We start from the raw sequence: 22,351 nt of genomic DNA on the forward strand, positions 1-22,351 counted from the left end.
CTAAACATATTCGGATCACGCTGAAACTTTCCACATTCATATTATTCATATTCATATCTTTATTAAGTCAGCGGCAATGACCTTCCTCACTAGATTTACAATATTATTATAAATTAACTTAAAACAAATTAACACTGAGTTCAAGATATATTTTCTCGGTAATAAGACTCAATCAGTAGCTTAAACAAAGGTCTTGACATCATAAGGTCAAGATCCAGACTTCTAGAGATCCAATTAAACTCTTCAAGCCCTCTAACGAGAGGTACAAAATTAAGATAAATAGATCTCCGAACTTCAGTGTAAAATATATTATAAGAGCGGAGAGTTCTATTAGGAACATTGAAACAAATGTGTCCAAGAAGAGCTGGGCAGTCAATTACCACAGCGCCAATGTCGGAGTGAACATTAAATTTTGAACAAAACGTCTGACTTCGAACGGCAAAATGTTGATAAGCATGTACCTAGCAATATCGGAACGCAACGTATTATCAAAATAGAGAGGTTGAAGAGCGAATCGAATGAATTTGCGTTGAACCCTTTCAATTATCGCCGAGCGTGTGGAGTAAATTTGATTCCAAATAACAGATCCATACTCTAACTTAGATTGCACCAAAGAACTTTACAAAATTTTCCTAGTATATGAGTCCCTAAAATCCTTCATGTACCGCCTTAAAGAGCTAAGTTAGAATAAGCCTTCGGTATGATATAGTTAACATGGTTAACAAAAGTGCTTTCAGAGTCCAAAATTATACCGAGATCACGAAATTCGTCACTCTTAAGTATGTTACCGCAAGCGCATTCTATATATTTAGAAAACTTCATATGGCAACATTTACTTATATTAAGGTGCAGATTCTTATGTAGAGCTCAGGCGTTAAGAGAATTTAAATTATCCTGCACGAACAATTTATCTTATGGACATGTTATCCTTCTATACAGTTTTGAGTCATCTGCATAAAGTATTTTGGATGTTTTAGACATAAACGAACGTCATTGATGACGATTAACAAAAGGATTGGGCCGAGGATGCTACCTTGTGGCACTCCGGATGTTGTTAAAAACTCATGTGAGTTCATATTTTCAATTTCAACAAAAACAGGTATGTTTTCAGCCAAGACCATTGTGAATTCATACAAGTGAAAAATCTTTCTGTTCCTCCATTGCTATACCTGTCAAATAATTGCTGACATAGAGAATTGTTGTCGCAAAGGGCCAGAAAGTGGAAGAAAATTTTATTTTTTACTTGCGGTTAATAAATTGAAATTGGAACTACAAGTTAATATTAATTTTTAAAATTTAAAAAGAATAAGCTAAGCTAAGCAAATATTTTAAAATATGTAAGTAGTGCAATGTACCAGTCGTCTGCAAAAAGGTTTGAAAAGCACTATTGAGCAAATAAGCAACGTAATCGAAAAGCGATTTCACAGGTGATCCACGCTGTTTACTACTGCGAAGGTTTTTTTTTTTCAAACATTCGCCACTTGTATGAATTCACAATGGCCAAGACAGAAATGTTGAATGAAAACTAACTCAAGTTTTAATATAAGTAAATTGTGGGAAAGTGTATCAAAAGCCTTGGAGAAACATGCATATATGGTATCAACATGATAAAGGCAGAAACACAAGAATGGGAAAAACAGCAATATTTACAATAGTTAAACGAACTGCAACAAACACATGCTGGCAAGGATCGATTATGCCTTTTATAGAAAATGCTAACTTGTGTTTAACAACTTTCTCGAAAAGTTTGGAGCAAGTTGGCAGTTTAGAGATTGGTCTATAGCTCGTGACTTCGTTTTTATTTCCCGACTTAAATATTGGAGTGATAGATGCCAATTTGCATCGATCAATGAAGGTACGTGTAGATAATGAGATATTGAAAATATGGCAGAGCGGAACGCACAGAGAACAAAATAGAGGAAAAGCCAGCAATGTTTTTCATAGAGGATTGTAAAGAGAATATCCCATTAATAATATCTGTTTCAGATGCCGACAAGGACACAAAGTCTAACGATTTGGGTGTATCAATGCAATACCTATTATCATTTATATCAGAATCAATAACAAAATTGGATTTAAAGAAATCTGCAAAAAGATTCACTAGCTCGACTAAATTATTCGAAATAATGCCATTAAATTTGATGCAGGTTGGAATATTAGATGAGCCTTTTTTTCGATTGGACGAAGTACCAGAAAGACTTAGGATTTTCCCTTAACTCCACCTCAACGATTAGTATATTTGTCATACAGAAACTTGTCAAGAATATTGAACTTTTTCATATAACATAAATATAGATCTCCATAGGAAGTATTGTCTGTTATTTTATACATATTAAGTTACTTATTCCTATTATCTTTTAACTTTTTTAAGTTTTCAGTGTACCAAGGTAGTGAGAGTTCAAATGAAAGTTCTCTACGAAATATGGCAAATAGTTCAAACAAAAAATATCAAAAATTTCGCAGGCACTTTTCCAAAGAAAATAGACCCCCAGTAAAATTTAGAGATACTCGAATTGAGAGATGCAAAATTTGCATGCTTGAATTTAAAGAGAGGAATACCTTTTAATGCTCAGTTGAGCAGAACTTACAGAGTATATTAACTTTGATTGGATAACGGTTGGTTGTACAGGTAAAGGAATCGAGATAGATATAGACTTCCATTAATCAAAATCATCAGTATCGAAAAAAAAAAATTTGATTCAGATTTGTCCGTCCGTCCGTCCGTCTGTCTGCCCGTTACCACGATAACTTGAGCAAATTTTGATGTATCTTGATGAAATTTGCTATGTAGGTTCCTGGGCACTCACCTCAGATTGCTATTTAAAATCAACGATATCGGACTATAACCAGGCCCACTTTTTCGATATCGAAAATTTCGAAAAACCGAAAAAGTGCGATAATTCATTACCAAATACGGATAAAGCGGTGCAACTTGGTAGGTGAGTTGAACTTATAACGCAGAATAGAAAATTAGTAAAATTTTGGACAATGGGCGTGGCACCGTCCACTTTTAAAAGAAGGTAATTTAAAAGTTTTGCAAGCTGTAATTTGGCAGTCGTTAAAGATATCATGCTGAAATTTGGCAGAAACCTTACTCCTATTACTATATGTATGCCTAATAAAGATTACCAAAATCGGAAAATGACCACGCCCGCTTTAAAAAAAATTCTTTTAAGTCAAATTTTAACAAAAAATTTTATATCTTTACAGTATATAAGTAAATTATATCAACATTCGACTCCAGTAATGATATGGTGCAATAAAATACCAAAATAAAAGAAAATTTTAAAATGGGCGTGGCTCCGCCCTTTTTCTTTTAATTTGTCTAGGATAATTTTAATGCCATAAGTCGAACAAAAATCTAGAAATCCTTGTGAAATTTGGTAGGGGCTTAGATTCTAGGACAATAACTGTTTTCTGTGAAAAAGGGCGGAATCGGTTGAAGCCACGCCCAGTTTTTATACACAGTTGACCGTCTGTCCTTCCGCTCGGCCGCTAACACGATAACTTGAGCAAAAATCGATATATCTTTACTAAACTCAGTTCACGTACTTATCTGAACTCACTTTGTATTGGTGTAAAAAATTGCCGAAATCCGACTATGACCACGCCCCCTTTTTCGATATCGAAAGTTACGAAAAATGAAAAAAAAATGCCATAATTCTATACCAAATACGAAAATAGGGATGAAACATGGTAACTGGATTGGTCTATTGACGCAAAGTATAACTTTAGAAAAAAACTTAGCAAAATGTGTGTGACACCTACTATATTAAGTAGAATAAAATGAAAAAGTTCTGCAGGGCGAAATCAAAAGCCCTTGGAATCTTGGCAAGAATACTGTTCGTGGTATTACATATATAAATAAATTAGCGACAGATGATGGTCTGGGTCACCCTGGTCCACATTGTGGTCGATATCTCGAAAACGCTTTCACATATACAACTACCACAACTCCCTTTTAAAATACTTATTAACACCTTTCATTTTATACCCATATCGTACAAAAAAATTCTAGAGTCAGCCCTGGTCCACGTTTATGGCGATATACCTAAATGGCGTCCACCCATATAACTATGGCCTACTCCCTCTTAAAATACTCTTTAATACCTTCCATTTGATACACATGTCATACAAACACATTCCAGGGTTACCCTAGGTCCATTTTTCTAAATGGTGATTCCCTTATTTTGTCTCCTTAGCTCTCAGCTGAGTATGTAATGTTCGGTGACACCCGAAGTTAGCCTTCCTTACTTGTTCATTTTAAGTTACTTCATTGCGCTTATATAATAATACCGAATGAAGTTCGAAAAAGATTCGAATTATTTGGCCTGCTCGAAAGCTAAAACGCAAACGCTAATTCGTTCAGTGTGGTTTGAAAATTACAGTTTCAAATAACTAAATTACGAGAATTTTCTCTCACTTTAGTGTCTATATGTATGTTTTAGTTTCAATATGTGGCGTGTTGCCATGTATTTTTCTTTGTTCCTTTGAGTTCCGTTATATTTGTTAAGTTAGTTCGAGTTACTTCAATTTTCAGTTTCACAGTTACATGGTGTCACACCATTTTAATTTACAATAATTCCTGTTGGGAGTGCAAAAACTTTCGCTAAATCTAGTTTAAGTAAGCATTTCACAACTCAACTCCGCCAATTCGCCAGAATGCAGCTTAGGTGTCATCTTTTACGTCCATTTCAATTTCCAGGTTAACCAAGTCACGCCCGAAAATATATTGGATGAGCCGAGGATGGCCCTGCACGTCCACTCTGACGAAAGGACAAGAACGGAAAAGGCGGGGAAGACCTTGATCTGCATCGTTTTTAGGCACAAAAGCAGCGAATTGTAGTATTAGAGACTGTATCCTTGTCTCTGTGATGCCTATCCGATTTACAAGGAGAAAAATTACTTTCCGTTAAATCCGTAATTAAATTATCATTAACTAAAATAAGATTTAAGACATTATTTAGCTTATTCACAAATGAGTGAGTATTAGGGCGGGTCGATTTAAAAATCGCTCATTGCTCTGTGAAAATCGTATTCTAGGGATCAAAATAAGAAACTTTGCCGAAGGAACCATATCTCTAAAACGAATTCTGATGTCGCCCCCTTTGGGTCGAACTTTTAGGTAGGGGCAATTTCAATTCTACATGTCTTGTGGTGGCTTAACAAAAACAACACAAGCAATTTTACGATCTGCAATTGTGTCACAGCGATACCTTCATTTTTTAAAACGGTTGAATAAAAAACTCACACAACTATGTTTACGACATGCATATGCATCACAGTGATGCCTTGGTTTTAAAAGGGGGGTGTAAAAACGCTAATTTCTAATAATTTTTTTTAATTTCTTTTTTATTACTAAGTTAAATTCATTTTTTCATTTACATATGTTCTGACTAAATAAATTTCTAAAGAGAAAAATAAACACCAAAAAGAAAAAACATAGGCATTTCCAAGTGGGATTTTTCAAAATTTGCCCCTACAACCCAAAGGGGGGGACATCAGAATTCGTTTTAGAGGTATGGTTCCTTCGCAAAATTTCTTATTTTGATCCCTAGAATATGATTTTCACAGAGCAGTGGGCGATTTTTTTGCCTCCCCACAAATCGACCCAGCCTAGTAAATATGAATGAAGTTTAAACTAAAAAGAGTATCCAAGAAATTTATTTCATGTGCGTGGTTAACATTAGTTGGGGTTAATATATTATCATTTAGTATATTATACCAAATGATCTCATTTAGATTAAAATGATAAATATCCAATATATTCGCAATGCAAATATATAATACAATGCCTCGTTTGGCGTGTTCTATATCTTTTGTTATTGCTGCTCTTATTGCGTGTCTTCTAAATGAATTTAGCTTTCTCAAGGGAAACCATTTAACTGGAAACTTATAGACTAAATTGAAAAGTTATCGAGTAAAGGCGTCGACAGATTTTAAAAGACTTTCCCAAAAACATTTTTATCTTGTTGTGCATAATTATATAACACTGGAATGGCGTCTTTCTTGTATATGATTAAATAATTACCCTCCTTAAAATACAAATATTTATTTAGATATATTTTTGACCCCTTTAGATATTTCAATTTAAAATTCCACTCCCTTTCACCCCATCTAAAGTACATTTTTTATTTGTATCTTGACAACTTTCAAGGTTATGACACTCAACACATTCATATACAATCCCAAAAAACATACATACATATGTACACGCATACAAACATATATGTATCTTAAGCAAAAGTGTAAAATATATTGTAACACTCCCTCTCACCTTTTTACAGAAACAACATTTTCTATTTATTTTACTTCATGCCTTGTCATAATATTGTCATTAACAAAATGAGTACCAACAAATGCAAAAAGGTTCTGTAATGAACAATAACAACAAAAGTATAATACGACAACAGGGACCTTTGACTAAAAATCCCAAATTACGAATTAAAACAGTAAACAAACAAAAACACAAAAAGAAAACATAAAACGTGCTCGCACTTGACACACAAAAAAATTTAACATAATAAATGGATAAACCAAATCTGACTTTATTAGAGGACTGAAGCAAAAAAAAGTTCGAACAAATGTTCTTAAAAGTTAAAAAAAAAAAATGGTAAGAAAAATGCGACAAAAAAGTAAAATAAGTTACAAAATAATAAAACATGAATAAAAGAGTAAAAAATCGTTAAAATATAAAAAAGCGCCACTTTCTTAGTTGTTGGGAAGGATGAAATATTAATAGATAGGGTGAGTACGGTATTTAGGTGTTGATAGCTGCGACTTTTCAACCTTTTATTTGCGTAAGGCACTTCTTTTAGTCATGCGTATCCAAAATAAGTTCCTTTCACGGAATTTGCATATATCCTTCGAAATAGCTCTATCAAGTCAATTGACGCTGAACTGGGCAAGCGATTTTGTATGTAATGCAGCAGTTCATGCCAGTCATCCAAGGTTTCTGCTTCGGAAAATGCACTCTACTCAGGCGCATATGAAGCCGTTCTTACAAGCAAGAAAATAGCATAGCGATGTAATGCTAAATCCAAGCGAGGTGTGTCCTTACAAGCTTAGGCATAAGATACGCTTTCAACACGGCGAGATCTGCACACATAGCACGTAGCGATTCCAAATACCATGCTACCTACAGTAGATCATCAGAAGCTACTTCAGTCAACGCATCCTTATATATCAAATATCATAGGGTTAGCGTACCACTAAATTCACATGCGGAACAGCACAGGGATTAGTTTTTTGTCCTGACATATTTAACGCCAGTTACCATGAAATTTTCAATCTTCAATGGTCTGATGATTCATTCTTAGTTGGATATGCATACGACGTTGCTGCAGTCATTACAGACTCGAAACAAAGAGAAGGCAAATATAACATCAAAGAAGGTTATCAACTAGGAGTAAGGTTAGACTCCCGACGTAAACTCAACATGCGACTGAGAACGAGTATAACCAGGTATCGTAGCTAAGCAGGCTGATGAAAAACATCGGATGGTCAACATAAAGCAAAAACAAGTAAGGAAGGCTAAGTTCGCGTGTAACCGAACATTACATACTCAGCTGCCAAATTACAGATTGCGAAACTTTTAAATTACCTTCTATTAAAAGTGGGCGGTGCCACGCCCATTGTCCAAAATTTTACTAATTTTCCATTCTGCGTCATAAGGTCAACCCACCTACAAAGTTTCATCGCTTTATCCATCTTTGGTAATGAATTATAGCACTTTTTCGGTTTATCGAAGTTTTCGAAATCGAAAAAGTGGGCGTGGTTATAGTCCGATTTCGTTCATTTTAAATAGCGATCTGAGATGGGTGCCCTGAAACTTACATGCTAAATTTCATTAAGATACCTCAAAATTTGCTCAAGTTATCGTGTTTACGGACAGACGGACGGACGGACATGGCTGCATGAACAGGCGACAGTCAGCTTTTACCAAAACTTATTTGCATACAAGCCTATGGACGCGTTAATAAGGGTGCCGGCATTACGTCGTAAATTGGCATAAATAATACAAATTTAGCGTGATTTTGCAGAACATGCCTTCATTATTGGTAGAACTCTTGAACTTTTGAATTACAACTAGAGATATTCAAACGTTTCCCAAATTTTAATCATTTTTTAATTTTATAAAGTTCATAAACAATATTGTCAAACTTTTTTTTAGGTTTTTTAGTAACTTTTGCATTTTAAAATGTAGCTTAAAACAAAGCTTAAAAATTTTCCAAACTGCCAAACTTTTTAGTTTTGGAATATTTTGGATTTCAGGATAACTATCATGCGCTTGCGTTTGTGAAGAAAGAAGTTTTTTCTGCTTATTATGACCTGTATACCATACAAAATAGTTACTCAGAAAAACTTAATTTTATTATGCTAGCATTTTTGTGCCTGTATTCTCCGAAAATTTGCAGAACTTTTCTCTTCCTTTTAGGAGCCAATAACTTCCGAAAAGCTACTCAAAATTTTTGTTCTGCAGTCTGGAAAAGCAAAAAAAACAAGTAAGAACGGGACTGTCTTCGGCTGTGCCGAAGACTTCATACCTTTCATGAATGGGGCTGAACAATAATTTTATCCCGTTCGTAATCTCCGAATAATCGGATGTATAAGATAAGAAATATATAGTGAACAGATCTGCATACCTTAACGATTTTTAAGATAAATATAAAATAAAAAACAGGTAGGTACTTTGGTGAGGATGCAAAGTTTCTGGTTTTTTGTGGTCTGCGTGTAAAACTATGACTGCGAATCCCGTATTTCAACAATATATGACGTAAACGTAATTATTTGATGAAATTTGATGAATTTTGAAGCTTCTAGCCGTAAAAAAGGGGCAAAAATTGAGTTTATATGTGGTATATAATATATATACCACCGATATCTATGATTTTTTCAGACAACAATATATGCTATACACGCAAGCATTTAGTGAAATTTGAACATATCTAAACAATTTTTAAGATAAATATAAAATAAAAAATAAAAAATAGGTAGGTAATCTGTGTGAGGATGCAAAGCTTCACGTTTTTTGTGGTCTGCATGTAAAAACAATGACTACGAATCACGTATTTCAAAAATATATGACGTAAACGTAACTATTTGATGAAATTTGATGAATTTTGAAGCTTCTAGCCGTAAAAAAGGGGCAAAAATGAGAGTTTATATGAAGTATATAATATATATACCACCGATCTCTATGATTTTTTCAGACAACAATATATGCTATATACGTAAGCATTTTGTGAAATTTGAAGCTTCTAGCTGTTAAAACGGGGCAGAAATTGCGCAAAGTTTCTTATCTGAATAATCGGTTGTATGAGATATATACTATATATACAACCGATCTCTGTGATTTTTTCAGACAAAAATATATGCTATATACTTAAGCATTTGGTGAAATTTGAAGCTTCTAGCTGTTAAAATGGGGTAGAAATTGCGAAAAGTTTCTTATCTGAACAATCGGTTGTATGAGATATATACTATATATACCATCGATCTCAATGATTTTTTCAGACAACAATATATGCTATATACGTAAGCAATCGGTGAAATTTGAAGCTAATAGCTGTTAAAATGGGGAAGAAATTGCGCAAAGTTTCTTATCTGAATATTCGGTTGTATGAGATATATACTATATATATAACCGATCTCTGTGATTTTTTCAGACAACAATATATGCTATATACTTAAGTATTTGGTGAAATTTGAAGCTTCTAGCTGTTAAAATGGGGAAGAAATTGCGCAAAGTTTCTTATCTGAACAATCGGTAGTATGGGATATATACTATATATACCACCGGTATCTATGATTTTCTCAGACAACAATATATGCTATACACGTAAACATTTAGTGAAATTTGAACATATCTAAACGATTTTTAAGATAAATATAAAATAAAAAATAGGTAGGTAATCTGTGTGAGGATGCAAAGCTTCACGTTTTTTGTGGTCTGCATGTAAAAACAATGACTACGAATAACGTATTTCAAAAATATATGACGTAAACGTAACTATTTGATGAAATTTGATGAATTTTGAAGCTTCTAGCCGTAAAAAAGGGGCAAAAATGAGAGTTTATATGAAGTATATAATATATATACCACCGATCTCTATGATTTTTTCAGACAACAATATATGCTATATACGTAAGCATTTTGTGAAATTTGAAGCTTCTAGCTGTTAAAACGGGGCAGAAATTGCGCAAAGTTTCTTATCTGAATAATCGGTTGTATGAGATATATACTATATATACAACCGATCTCTGTGATTTTTTCAGACAAAAATATATGCTATATACTTAAGCATTTGGTGAAATTTGAACCTTCTAGCTGTTAAAATGGGGTAGAAATTGCGAAAAGTTTCTTATCTGAACAATCGGTTGTATGAGATATATACTATATATACAAACCGATCTCTATGATTTTTTCAGACAACAATATATGCTACATACGTAAGTATTCAGTGAAATTTGAAGCTTCTAGCTGTTAAAATGGGGCTAAAATTTGCGAAAATATATATATATATACTATATATATATACTATATATACCACCATATATATACTATATATACCACCGATCTTCATGATTTTTTCAGACAACAATATATGCTATATACCTAAGCATTTGTTGAAATTTGAAGCCTCTAGCTCTTAAAATGGGGCAGTAATTACGAAAAGTTCCTTATCTGAACAATCGGTTGTGGGGGATATATACTATATATACGACCGATCTCATCAATTTTTTCAGGCAACAATATGTGCAATATACGAAAGTATATGGTGAAGTTTGAAGCTTCAATCTGTTAAATTAGGTAAGATATTACAAAAATCCTCTTTTTCTGAAAAATCGGTTGTATCGAGGATATATGCTATAGTTGTCCGATCCGGTCGGTTCCGACAAATGTCTAATCGGACACCTAAATACACCCGCTCACCAAATTTTATCAAGATATCTCAAAAATTGAGGGACTAGTTTGCATACAAACAGACAGACGGACAGACGGACAGACGGACAGACGGACATGGCTAAATCAACTCAGCCCTTCAACCTGATTATTTCGGTATACTTAATGGTGGGTCTATCTATTTTCCTTTAAGGACTTACAATTTTGGGTTTCGTGACGAAATTAATATACCATTTCATTTTCATGAAAGTTATAGTAACGCTATTTAATAAAGAATATCCGTGACTTTTCTAAAAACAAAGCTTTGGTCAGTCTCGGTTCAAATAGTGAAGCTATCGTACGTCAAATTTAAGAGAGAAAAAGAAAAGTTGAAAATTCCCGTTTTTCAATATGGCACGTCTGTAAGTACGCGATTATAATAATAATTTTTAAGAACATTTCAATAAAAATTATAAAGGTCGGTAACTAATGAAATAAGTTATTACATTTAAGTTAATTTTTTGCTGGAATTATTTAATTTCTAGTTCTTTTTTACATTTTATTTAAGGCGTTACCATATGGTAACCGGGGGTCGGCTAGGGTATGGGTTTTTTCTTCGTATTTCATGGGATTTTCTATGCTAGTGTACAGTTTTCTATGCGTATCAATGGCTTTTCTATGCCTTTTTGTAAATGTATCTGATATAATCTGCAGCATTTTTTAAATACTACGACTTTCAGAGGTTTATCGTCGCAACAAATATTTGATTACATTCAAGATATACCAACCACTCTTTATATCGAGGCTCCTGTGGGCGGAAACATATATGGAGAAGAGGATCTGAAGATGATTGTACTAGAATCCCTGAAAACGTATGCCCCGTTTTGATCAGAGCGTACATATTGTAGTACCATCGAATCGTAGCCGTTGTTCAGGTAAAAAATGCAAAGTTATTGGACGAACAGCATGTATGAAATGCATCGTAGGACTTTGTGTGAAGTGTTTTGCACCTTACCATACCAAACCATTATTTCAACCACCTATATTTTAGGTAAGAAAATGTGTTTCTATTATATTTTTATAAACTTATTCTTTCCTTATTTACGGCTTAATAAAAATGTTCAAAAACGTCTATTATTTGTGAAATAAAATTAAAAAAAAAATATTTCCAAAATATTGTTTCCTTTCATCATAAACCTGTACCTTAGACGACCCAGAATTACTATATGGTACCGCTAGTTTTCCGGATTTTTCGGAAATGCGTAACAGTGAATTAAAAAATGGACACCATTTTCGTGTTCACGAGGTCTAAATCTATAATACAGCTTTTTTCCAACTAAATACAAATACTAAATACATAAAGACCCAAACACATTCGGCTTTTGCGTCGCTTTGGCGCTTAGGTTGCCGATTACGTTGCCGATTACAAGAAATCTAACGATTCAAGCTTTTCTTAAGTCACTTACCATCAAAGCCCCAAAAATTTTGTTTTGCAGTATGATAGTATTTCTCATTCTATTTTAAATAACATCTTTCTTAGCTTTGTACCAGATGTTAGAAAAAAGTTTTGACCATTTATGGAGAAGACCATGCTGAGAAAAAAAGGATAAAACACATATTTAGACAAGACCTATGTTATTTGTAACTCCATTTTCAGAATGCTGGTGAAATTTCAAGTAAGAGCTGTAGGTTTGACAGCATTTAATTAAAAAATAAGTCTATAACAGGCTTTTTGCTGAAAAGTAACTTTCGTCGCCGAATATGAAAAGTCGCAAATCGACTAACGGAAAATTTATAAAAATTCGTAAAAAACTAACTAAAGCGATTTTGGCAAAACTGAAAAATACGGGTTGTTATATTTGTCAATAGAGGGGGGTGTAAAAATTTGCTTTCGCTGGTTGATTTCATTTGGACTGACCAGCGTACAAAATTCAATTCAATTTACAGAACAATTAACTAAATTATCAACAAACAAAACAGAAACAAGTAAGGAAGGCTAAGTTCGGGTGTAACCGAACATTACATACTCAGTTGAGAGCTGTGGAGACAAAGTAAGGGAAAATCACCATGTTGTAAAAAGAACCTAGTGTAACCCTGGAATGTGTTTGTATGAAATGTGTATCAAATGGAAGGTATTAAAGAGTATTTTAAGAGGAAGTGGACCATAGTTCTATAGATGGACGCCTTTTCGAGATATCGCCATAAAGGTGGACCAGGGGTGACTCTAGAATTAGTTTGTACGATATGGGTATCAAATGAAAGGTATTAATGTGTATTTTAAAAGGGCGTGGGCCTTAATTCTATAGGTGGACGCCTTTTCGAGATGTCGCCATAAAGGTGGACCAGGGGTGACTCTAGAATTTGTTTGTACTATATGGGTATCAAATGAAAGGTGTTAATGAGTATTTTGAAAGGGAGTGGGCCTTAGTTCTATAGGTGGACGCCTTTTCGGAATATCGTTATAAAAGTGGACCAGGGTTGACTCTAGAATTAGTTTGTACGATATGGGTATCAAATGAAAGGTATTAATGTGTATTTTAAAAGAGTGTGGGCCTTAGTTCTATATGTGGACGCCTTTTCGAAATATCGCCATAAAGGTGAACCAGGGGTGACTATAGAATGCGTTTGTACGATATGGGTATCAAATGAAAGGTGTTAATGAGGGTTTTAAAAGGGAGTGGCCCTTAGTTGTATATGTGCAGGCGTTTTCGAGATATCGACCAAAATGTGGACCAGGGTGATCCAGAACATCATCTGTCGGGTACCGCTAATTTATTTATATATGTAGTACCACGAACAGTATTCCTTCCAAGATTCGAAGGGCTTTTGATTTCGCCCTGCAAAACTTTTTCATTTTCTTCTACTTAATATGGTAGGCGTCACACCCATTTTACCAAGTTTTTTTCTAAAGTTATATTTTGCGTCAATAGACCAATACAATTGCCATGTTTCATCCCTATTTTCGTATTTGGTATATAATTATGACATTTTTTTCATTTTTCGTAATTTTCGATATCGAAAAAGTGGGCGTGGTCATAGTCGCATTTCGGCCATTTTTTACACCAATACAAAGTGAGTTCAGATAAGTACGTCAACTGAGTTTAGTAAAGATATATCGATTTTTGCTCAAGTTATCGTGTTAACGGCCGAGCGGAAGGACAGACGGTCGACTGTGTATAAAAACTGGGCGTGGCTTCAACCGATTTCCCCCTTTTTCACAGAAAATAGTTATGGTCCTAGAATCTAAGCCTCTACCATATTTCACAAGGATTGGTAAATTTTTGTTCGACTTATGGCATTAAAAGTATCCTAAACAAATTAAACGAAAAAGGGCGGAGCCACGCCCATTTTGAAATTTTCTTTTATTTTTGAATTTTGTTGCACCATATCATTGCTGGAGTGGAATGTTGACATAATTTACTTATATACTGTAAAGATATTAACTTTTCTTTTCAAATTTGAATTAAAAAAAAATTTTTTTTTAAAAGTGGGCGTGGTCGTTCTCCGATTTCGCTAATTTTTATTAAACAGGCATATAGTAATAAGTGTAACGTTCCTGACAAATTTCATCATGATATCTTCAACGACTGCCAAATTACAGCTTGCAAAACTTCTAAATTACCTTCTTTTAAAAGTGGGCGGTGCCACGCCCATTGTCCAAAATTTTACTAGTTTTCTATTCTGCGTTATAAGTTCAACTCACCTACCAAGTTTCATCGCTTAATCCGTATTTGGTGAGGAATTATCGCACTTTTTCGATTTTTCGAAATTTTCGATATCGAAAAAGTGGGCGTGGTTATTGTCCGATATCGTTCATTTTAAATAGCGATCTGAGATGAGTGCCCAGGAACCTACGTACCAAATTTCATCAAGATACCTCAAAATTTGCTCAAGTTATCGTGTTTACGGACAGACGGACGGACGGACATGGCTAAATGAACAGGCGACAGTCAGCTTTTACCAAAACTTATTTGCATACAAGCCTATGGACGCGTTAATAAGGGTGCCGGCATTACGTCGTAAATTGGCATAAATAATACAAATTTAGCGTGATTTTGCAGAACATGCCTTCATTATTGGTAGAACTCTTGAACTTTTGAATTACAACTAGAGATATTCAAACGTTTCCCAAATTTTAATCATTTTTTAATTTTATAAAGTTCATAAACAATATTGTCAAACTTTTTTTTAGGTTTTTTAGTAACTTTTGCATTTTAAAATGTAGCTTAAAACAAAGCTTAAAAATTTTCCAAACTGCCAAACTTTTTAGTTTTGGAATATTTTGGATTTCAGGATAACTATCATGCGCTTGCGTTTGTGAAGAAAGAAGTTTTTTCTGCTTATTATGACCTGTATACCATACAAAATAGTTACTCAGAAAAACTTAATTTTATTATGCTAGCATTTTTGTGCCTGTATTCTCCGAAAATTTGCAGAACTTTTCTCTTCCTTTTAGGAGCCAATAACTTCCGAAAAGCTACTCAAAATTTTTGTTCTGCAGTCTGGAAAAGCAAAAAAAACAAGTAAGAACGGGACTGTCTTCGGCTGTGCCGAAGACTTCATACCTTTCATGAATGGGGCTGAACAATAATTTTATCCCGTTCGTAATCTCCGAATAATCGGATGTATAAGATAAGAAATATATAGTGAACAGATCTGCATACCTTAACGATTTTTAAGATAAATATAAAATAAAAAACAGGTAGGTACTTTGGTGAGGATGCAAAGTTTCTGGTTTTTTGTGGTCTGCGTGTAAAACTATGACTGCGAATCCCGTATTTCAACAATATATGACGTAAACGTAATTATTTGATGAAATTTGATGAATTTTGAAGCTTCTAGCCGTAAAAAAGGGGCAAAAATTGAGTTTATATGTGGTATATAATATATATACCACCGATATCTATGATTTTTTCAGACAACAATATATGCTATACACGTAAGCATTTAGTGAAATTTGAACATATCTAAACAATTTTTAAGATAAATATAAAATAAAAAATAAAAAATAGGTAGGTAATCTGTGTGAGGATGCAAAGCTTCACGTTTTTTGTGGTCTGCATGTAAAAACAATGACTACGAATCACGTATTTCAAAAATATATGACGTAAACGTAACTATTTGATGAAATTTGATGAATTTTGAAGCTTCTAGCCGTAAAAAAGGGGCAAAAATGAGAGTTTATATGAAGTATATAATATATATACCACCGATCTCTATGATTTTTTCAGACAACAATATATGCTATATACGTAAGCATTTTGTGAAATTTGAAGCTTCTAGCTGTTAAAACGGGGCAGAAATTGCGCAAAGTTTCTTATCTGAATAATCGGTTGTATGAGATATATACTATATATACAACCGATCTCTGTGATTTTTTCAGACAAAAATATATGCTATATACTTAAGCATTTGGTGAAATTTGAAGCTTCTAGCTGTTAAAATGGGGTAGAAATTGCGAAAAGTTTCTTATCTGAACAATCGGTTGTATGAGATATATACTATATATACCATCGATCTCAATGATTTTTTCAGACAACAATATATGCTATATACGTAAGCAATCGGTGAAATTTGAAGCTAACAGCTGTTAAAATGGGGAAGAAATTGCGCAAAGTTTCTTATCTGAATAATCGGTTGTATGAGATATATACTATATATACAACCGATCTCTGTGATTTTTTCAGACAACAATATATGCTATATACTTAAGCATTTGGTGAAATTTGAAGCTTCTAGCTGTTAAAATGGGGAAGAAATTGCGCAAAGTTTCTTATCTGAACAATCGGTAGTATGGGATATATACTATATATACCACCGGTATCTATGATTTTCTCAGACAACAATATATGCTATACACGTAAACATTTAGTGAAATTTGAACATATCTAAACGATTTTTAAGATAAATATAAAATAAAAAATAGGTAGGTAATCTGTGTGAGGATGCAAAGCTTCACGTTTTTTGTGGTCTGCATGTAAAAACAATGACTACGAATCACGTATTTCAAAAATATATGACGTAAACGTAACTATTTGATGAAATTTGATGAATTTTGAAGCTTCTAGCCGTAAAAAAGGGGCAAAAATGAGAGTTTATATGAAGTATATAATATATATACCACCGATCTCTATGATTTTTTCAGACAACAATATATGCTATATACGTAAGCATTTTGTGAAATTTGAAGCTTCTAGCTGTTAAAACGGGGCAGAAATTGCGCAAAGTTTCTTATCTGAATAATCGGTTGTATGAGATATATACTATATATACAACCGATCTCCTTGATTTTTTCAGACAAAAATATATGCTATATACTTAAGCATTTGGTGAAATTTGAAGCTTCTAGCTGTTAAAATGGGGTAGAAATTGCGAAAAGTTTCTTATCTGAACAATCGGTTGTATGATATATATACTATATATACAAACCGATCTCTATGATTTTTTCAGACAACAATATATGCTACATACGTAAGTATTCAGTGAAATTTGAAGCTTCTAGCTGTTAAAATGGGGCTAAAATTTGCGAAAATATATATATATATACTATATATATATACTATATATACCACCATATATATACTATATATACAACCGATCTTCATGATTTTTTCAGACAACAATATATGCTATATACCTAAGCATTTGTTGAAATTTGAAGCCTCTAGCTCTTAAAATGGGGCAGTAATTACGAAAAGTTCCTTATCTGAACAATCGGTTGTGGGGGATATATACTATATATACGACCGATCTCATCAATTTTTTCAGGCAACAATATGTGCAATATACGAAAGTATATGGTGAAGTTTGAAGCTTCAATCTGTTAAATTAGGTAAGATATTACAAAAATCCTCTTTTTCTGAAAAATCGGTTGTATCGAGGATATATGCTATAGTGGTCCGATCCGGTCGGTTCCGACAAATGTCTAATCGGACACCTAAATACACCCGCTCACCAAATTTTATCAAGATATCTCAAAAATTGAGGGACTAGTTTGCATACAAACAGACAGACGGACAGACGGGCAGACGGACAGACGGACATGGCTAAATCAACTCAGCCCTTCAACCTGATTATTTCGGTATACTTAATGGTGGGTCTATCTATTTTCCTTTAAGGACTTACAATTTTCGGTTTCGTGACGAAATTAATATACCATTTCATTTTCATGAAAGGTATAAAAATGTTAAAGTAAATTGTATGCAATTTTGAACTTTTTTCAAAACACCAAACAAAAAATTTAACTATATTTAAGTTTTTTTTTTTCAAATCTTCAAATTTTGCCAATTTTTTTTTTTTTTTGTAATATTAAAATCTGAGTGTAGTCACTTACTTTTTTATGAATATTTAAGAAAAACTTTATTTTCCATTTTCGTTTTAAGTTTTTGGAACACTAGCTTTGTTTAAAAAAAATAAAAACAAATGTTAGGCATGATTTTTAGCCCGAGCTTCTCTTCCAATTTGCGTCGTGTTCCTTGTTTTAATCTTTCCTACAAATTGGGGGGAGGGGCAGATGAGTTTTCACGGAGAAGCTTTTCATGGTAGATATACATTCGGAATGATTGCCAAACACTACAGAGGGGAGACGCCGCTTAGGAAAGTTTTCTTCTACATAATTGGAAAAAACTTGCTTCTTAAATTTTGATGTTGCTTTGATCGGGGCGTGAACCTAGGATCTTCGTGTGGTAGACGGAGTACGCTACGACTACACCACGGCAGCCACTAGCATTATTTAAAGCGGCTTAAAGCAGCTCCCCTAAGTTTATTATTTTTTTTTTTTTTTTATATATTTCAAACTTTTGGAAAAATAAAAAATATTGTCTGGAACTTTTGAAAACCGTTATTATAATACGTTTTTAGATATATTTCACAAATTTTAAAAATTTTCCGCTGTTTGGAAAAAATGTGTTTAAGGGTCACATTCCCTATTACGAAGCGCACGTTCCTTTCGCCTCAGGGACGAATCACTAGTGTATTTGCACTATGTTAAACAATGGCACCATATCATTTGACACTTGCTTAAGCCTTCCTGCTTGACATTAAGTAAAAAACGTAATGGCCGAGCGAAAATGATAGAGAATACCACTGCTATAGGAAATTGTTTGGAGGCAAAGGCGAATCGTTCGACTGGGCTATCGTTCGCAATACAGAATGAGGCCCTCAGTTTTTTTTTTTTTTTTTTGTTGATTTTTTTAATTTTTTTGTTGATATTTTGAAGCTTTCTTAAAAATAAAATAGTTTTGAAATACTTTATAAACTTTTTTTCAAGTATTTAAATTTATTGTTATATCGGAAAAACACTAAGCTATTATAAGTGCGGATTTTCACGTTGAATGAACCGTAGTGGGACACCTCTGAAACACCATGTATCAACGCGCTGTAAACTTAATTATTAAAAGAAACCTGCTCAAAGTGTAAAATGGTGAGTTTTTGTTTTTGCCAAGGCCATAAAGTACTTATTCCGCAATTTTCCTTTTATCTCATGTTCTATTCATTAAAGAAGAAACTTTAAAGCTACGAATAAAATTTGATCTCACAACCTAAGGCATTTGTATGTGTCACACTTCCATTGCATACAATTAAAAATATTTTTGTTTTAAATCGCAATTAAAAACATTTATTTGAAGATAACACAATATCACCATATCTCAGCTGCCGTTTCGAAAAAGCTCTATCTTAGAATAATTTCTATATGCTTTGACGTGAGCTGCAAAAGGTATGAAAAAAGTTCTGAAAGGGGGCGTTAAGACGAGCTAGGGTGATTTTCTACTCCATAGTCGATTTAGTGCATGCCTGACGGTTGGAATCTAAGTATTCTTTGCCCAGTCCACAAGAAGGGGGATACTGCAAAATGCACCAACTATCGTGGAATCAGCCTTCTTAATATCGCATAAAAGGTCCTTTCAAGTGTATTGTGCGAAAGATTGAAGCCCACCGTGAACCGGCTGATTGGGCCTTATCAGTGCGGCTTCAGACCTGGTAAATCTACCATCGACCACATTTTCATAATGCTCAAAATCTTGGAAAAAACCCGTGAAAAGAGAATCGACAAACATCACCTCTTTCGTCGACTTTAAAGCCGCCTTCGGCAGCACGAAAAGGAGCTGCCTATATGCCGCTATGTTTGAATTTGGTTTCCCGGCAAAACTTATACGTCTGTGCAAAATGACGTTAAGCAACAACATCAGCTCAGTCAGAATTGGGAAGGACCGCTCCGAGCTGCTCGAAACTAAACGAGGTTTCAGACAGGGTGACCCCCTATCGTGGGATTTCTTTAATTTGATCCTGGAGAAAATTATACTAGCTGCAGAACTTAACCGCACTCGAACAATATTCTATAAAATCGTGCAATTACTGGCATATGCTGATGACATTGATATCATCATCCTAAACACCCGCGCTGTTAGTTCTGCTTACTCCAAACTGGAAAAAGAAGCGGTAAAAATGGGTTTGATGGTGAATGAGGACAATACGAAGTACCTGATGTCATCGAGCAAAGAGTCAGCGCATACGCGCCTTGGCAACCACGCTATTGTTGGCAGCCATAATTTCGAAATAGTAAAAGCCTTCGTTTATTTGGGAACCAGCATCAACACTATCAACAACATCAGCACTGAAATCCAGCGAAGAATCAATCTTGCCAATAAATGCTACTTCGGACTATGTAGGCAATTGAAAAGTAAAGTCCTCTCTCGGCGAACGAAAATCATACTCTACAAGTCACTTATCGTACCCGTCCTGCTATATGGGGCAGAAGCATGGACCAGGACAACAGCAGATGAAGTGGCTTTGGGAGTGTTCGAGAGAAAAGTTCTTCGAAAGATTTATGGACCTCTACGCGTTGGCGATGGCAAGTAACGAAGAAGATTTAATGATGAGCTGTACGAGCTATACGCAGACATCAACATAGTCCAGCGAATTAAAACGCAGCAGCTGCGCTGGCTAGTCCATGTTATGCGAATGAAAGATGATGCTCCGACCAAGATAGTGTTTCTGTCGGAACCCGCCTATGGAAGCAGAGGTAGAGGGCGGCCCCCACTCCGTTGGAAGGACCAGGTGGAAAACGATTTAAACTCCCTTGGTGTGACCAATTGGCGGCGGTTGGCTGAGCGAAGGAGCGACTGGCGCGCCTTGTTGGACGGCTATAACCGTTTAGACGTTTAAGCGCCAATTAAGTAAGAAAGTAAGTCGATTTATGAAAACACCCTGCAAGTAAAGCCGAATCATTTTATTTATAAAGTTTAGAACTTCAATATCAGATACAACTGTAAAGGCACTCGGTAAAAATTGGATTCCACAACCAAGATTAAATGATGCCACCGCACAAAGTTTTCCATCTACAACGCCCGGTGTCCCAGAATCTTCAATACAGACATCAGCTGTATCATGACCAGCACAAATCATTCCTCGTGTTAAAGTAATTCCTGCTATCCTATGAATCTGCTCACACTCAAGATAGTAGATTGGAGTATATCCGAAGTCCTCCCATTTAGTGCAGTTGTCCAACCCCATCCACTAACTCGCATATCTGTGCGCGTGTAAAATGAGCAAATGCAAAATCCTATTATTTGTACCTTTGTACCCAGCTTAAACACTTGACACACTTTCACCACAGCAATATTATATTGTTTTGTATTGCAATTATACATATTATGAAGATATGCATAATCCACATTGCGAACTTGCCCATGTTCCAATATATCATTTAAATTCGTTACACCAGCTGCAACAGTGAAAAAGCGCACATTTAAATTGTCCATACAACTTGCAGCTGTAACCACCATCTGCGCAGTGACTAATGAATCAACGCAATGATTTTCTTTGTTATAACGTAATGATATCAAATATGGCTCACTCTCTATATTCCAATCACTGTCACCTAATATGCGATATTCCGAATTCGTGTAAGTCAAAATGCAGCTAAGCATGACAAGCAAGAGCGCTAAATAATTGCGAAGATTCATTTCAGTTTAAGACTATTTCCACCGCCTTTTAAGTATAAACTACCCCAAGACCAATTTTGTGGACGCAATTTATACATAGTTAGGTGGTGTGAATGAAAAATAAGCAAAAACATTTCCTTCTAGATTCCAGGAATTTGAACAATAACAAGCAAGGAAGGCTAAGTTCGGGTGTAACCAAACATTACATACTCAGTTGAGAGCTTTGGAGACAAAGTAAGGGAAAATCACCATGTAGGAAAATGAACCTAGGGTAACCCTGGAATGTGTTTGTATGACAAGTGTATCAAATGGAAAGTATTAAAGAGTATTTTAAGAGGGCCATAGTTCTATAGGTGGACACCTTTTCGAGATATCACCATAAAGGTGGACCACGGGTGACTCTAGAATTTGTTTGTACGATATGGGTATCAAATGAAAGGTGTTAATGAGTATTTTAAAAGGGAGTGGGCCTTAGTTCTATAGGTGGACGCCCTTTCGAGATATCGCCATAAATGTGGACCAC

At 34.5% G+C, this 22,351-nt stretch overlaps 1 protein-coding gene across 26 annotated transcripts in view; it reads right to left on the reverse strand.

Annotated features, from left to right (window-relative positions):
• Window positions 1–22,351, reverse strand: part of ASPP (Ankyrin-repeat, SH3-domain, and Proline-rich-region containing Protein) — a 504,012-nt gene that overhangs the window by 127,209 nt on the left and 354,452 nt on the right. The window contains exon 1 of one of the 26 annotated variants that reach the window (XM_067775868.1): window positions 12,352–12,418. The exons of the other annotated variants lie outside the window; for them this stretch is intronic. Coding sequence (XP_067631969.1) covers window positions 12,352–12,399 — 48 coding nt within the window. The 5' untranslated portion in view covers window positions 12,400–12,418. Of the gene's footprint in view, window positions 1–12,351; window positions 12,419–22,351 lie in introns of those variants that run through there. 26 annotated transcript variants of the gene reach the window in all.

Source organism: Eurosta solidaginis, chromosome 3, assembly GCF_040869045.1.
Source record: "Eurosta solidaginis isolate ZX-2024a chromosome 3, ASM4086904v1, whole genome shotgun sequence".
Classification (NCBI taxonomy): domain Eukaryota; kingdom Metazoa; phylum Arthropoda; class Insecta; order Diptera; family Tephritidae; genus Eurosta; species Eurosta solidaginis.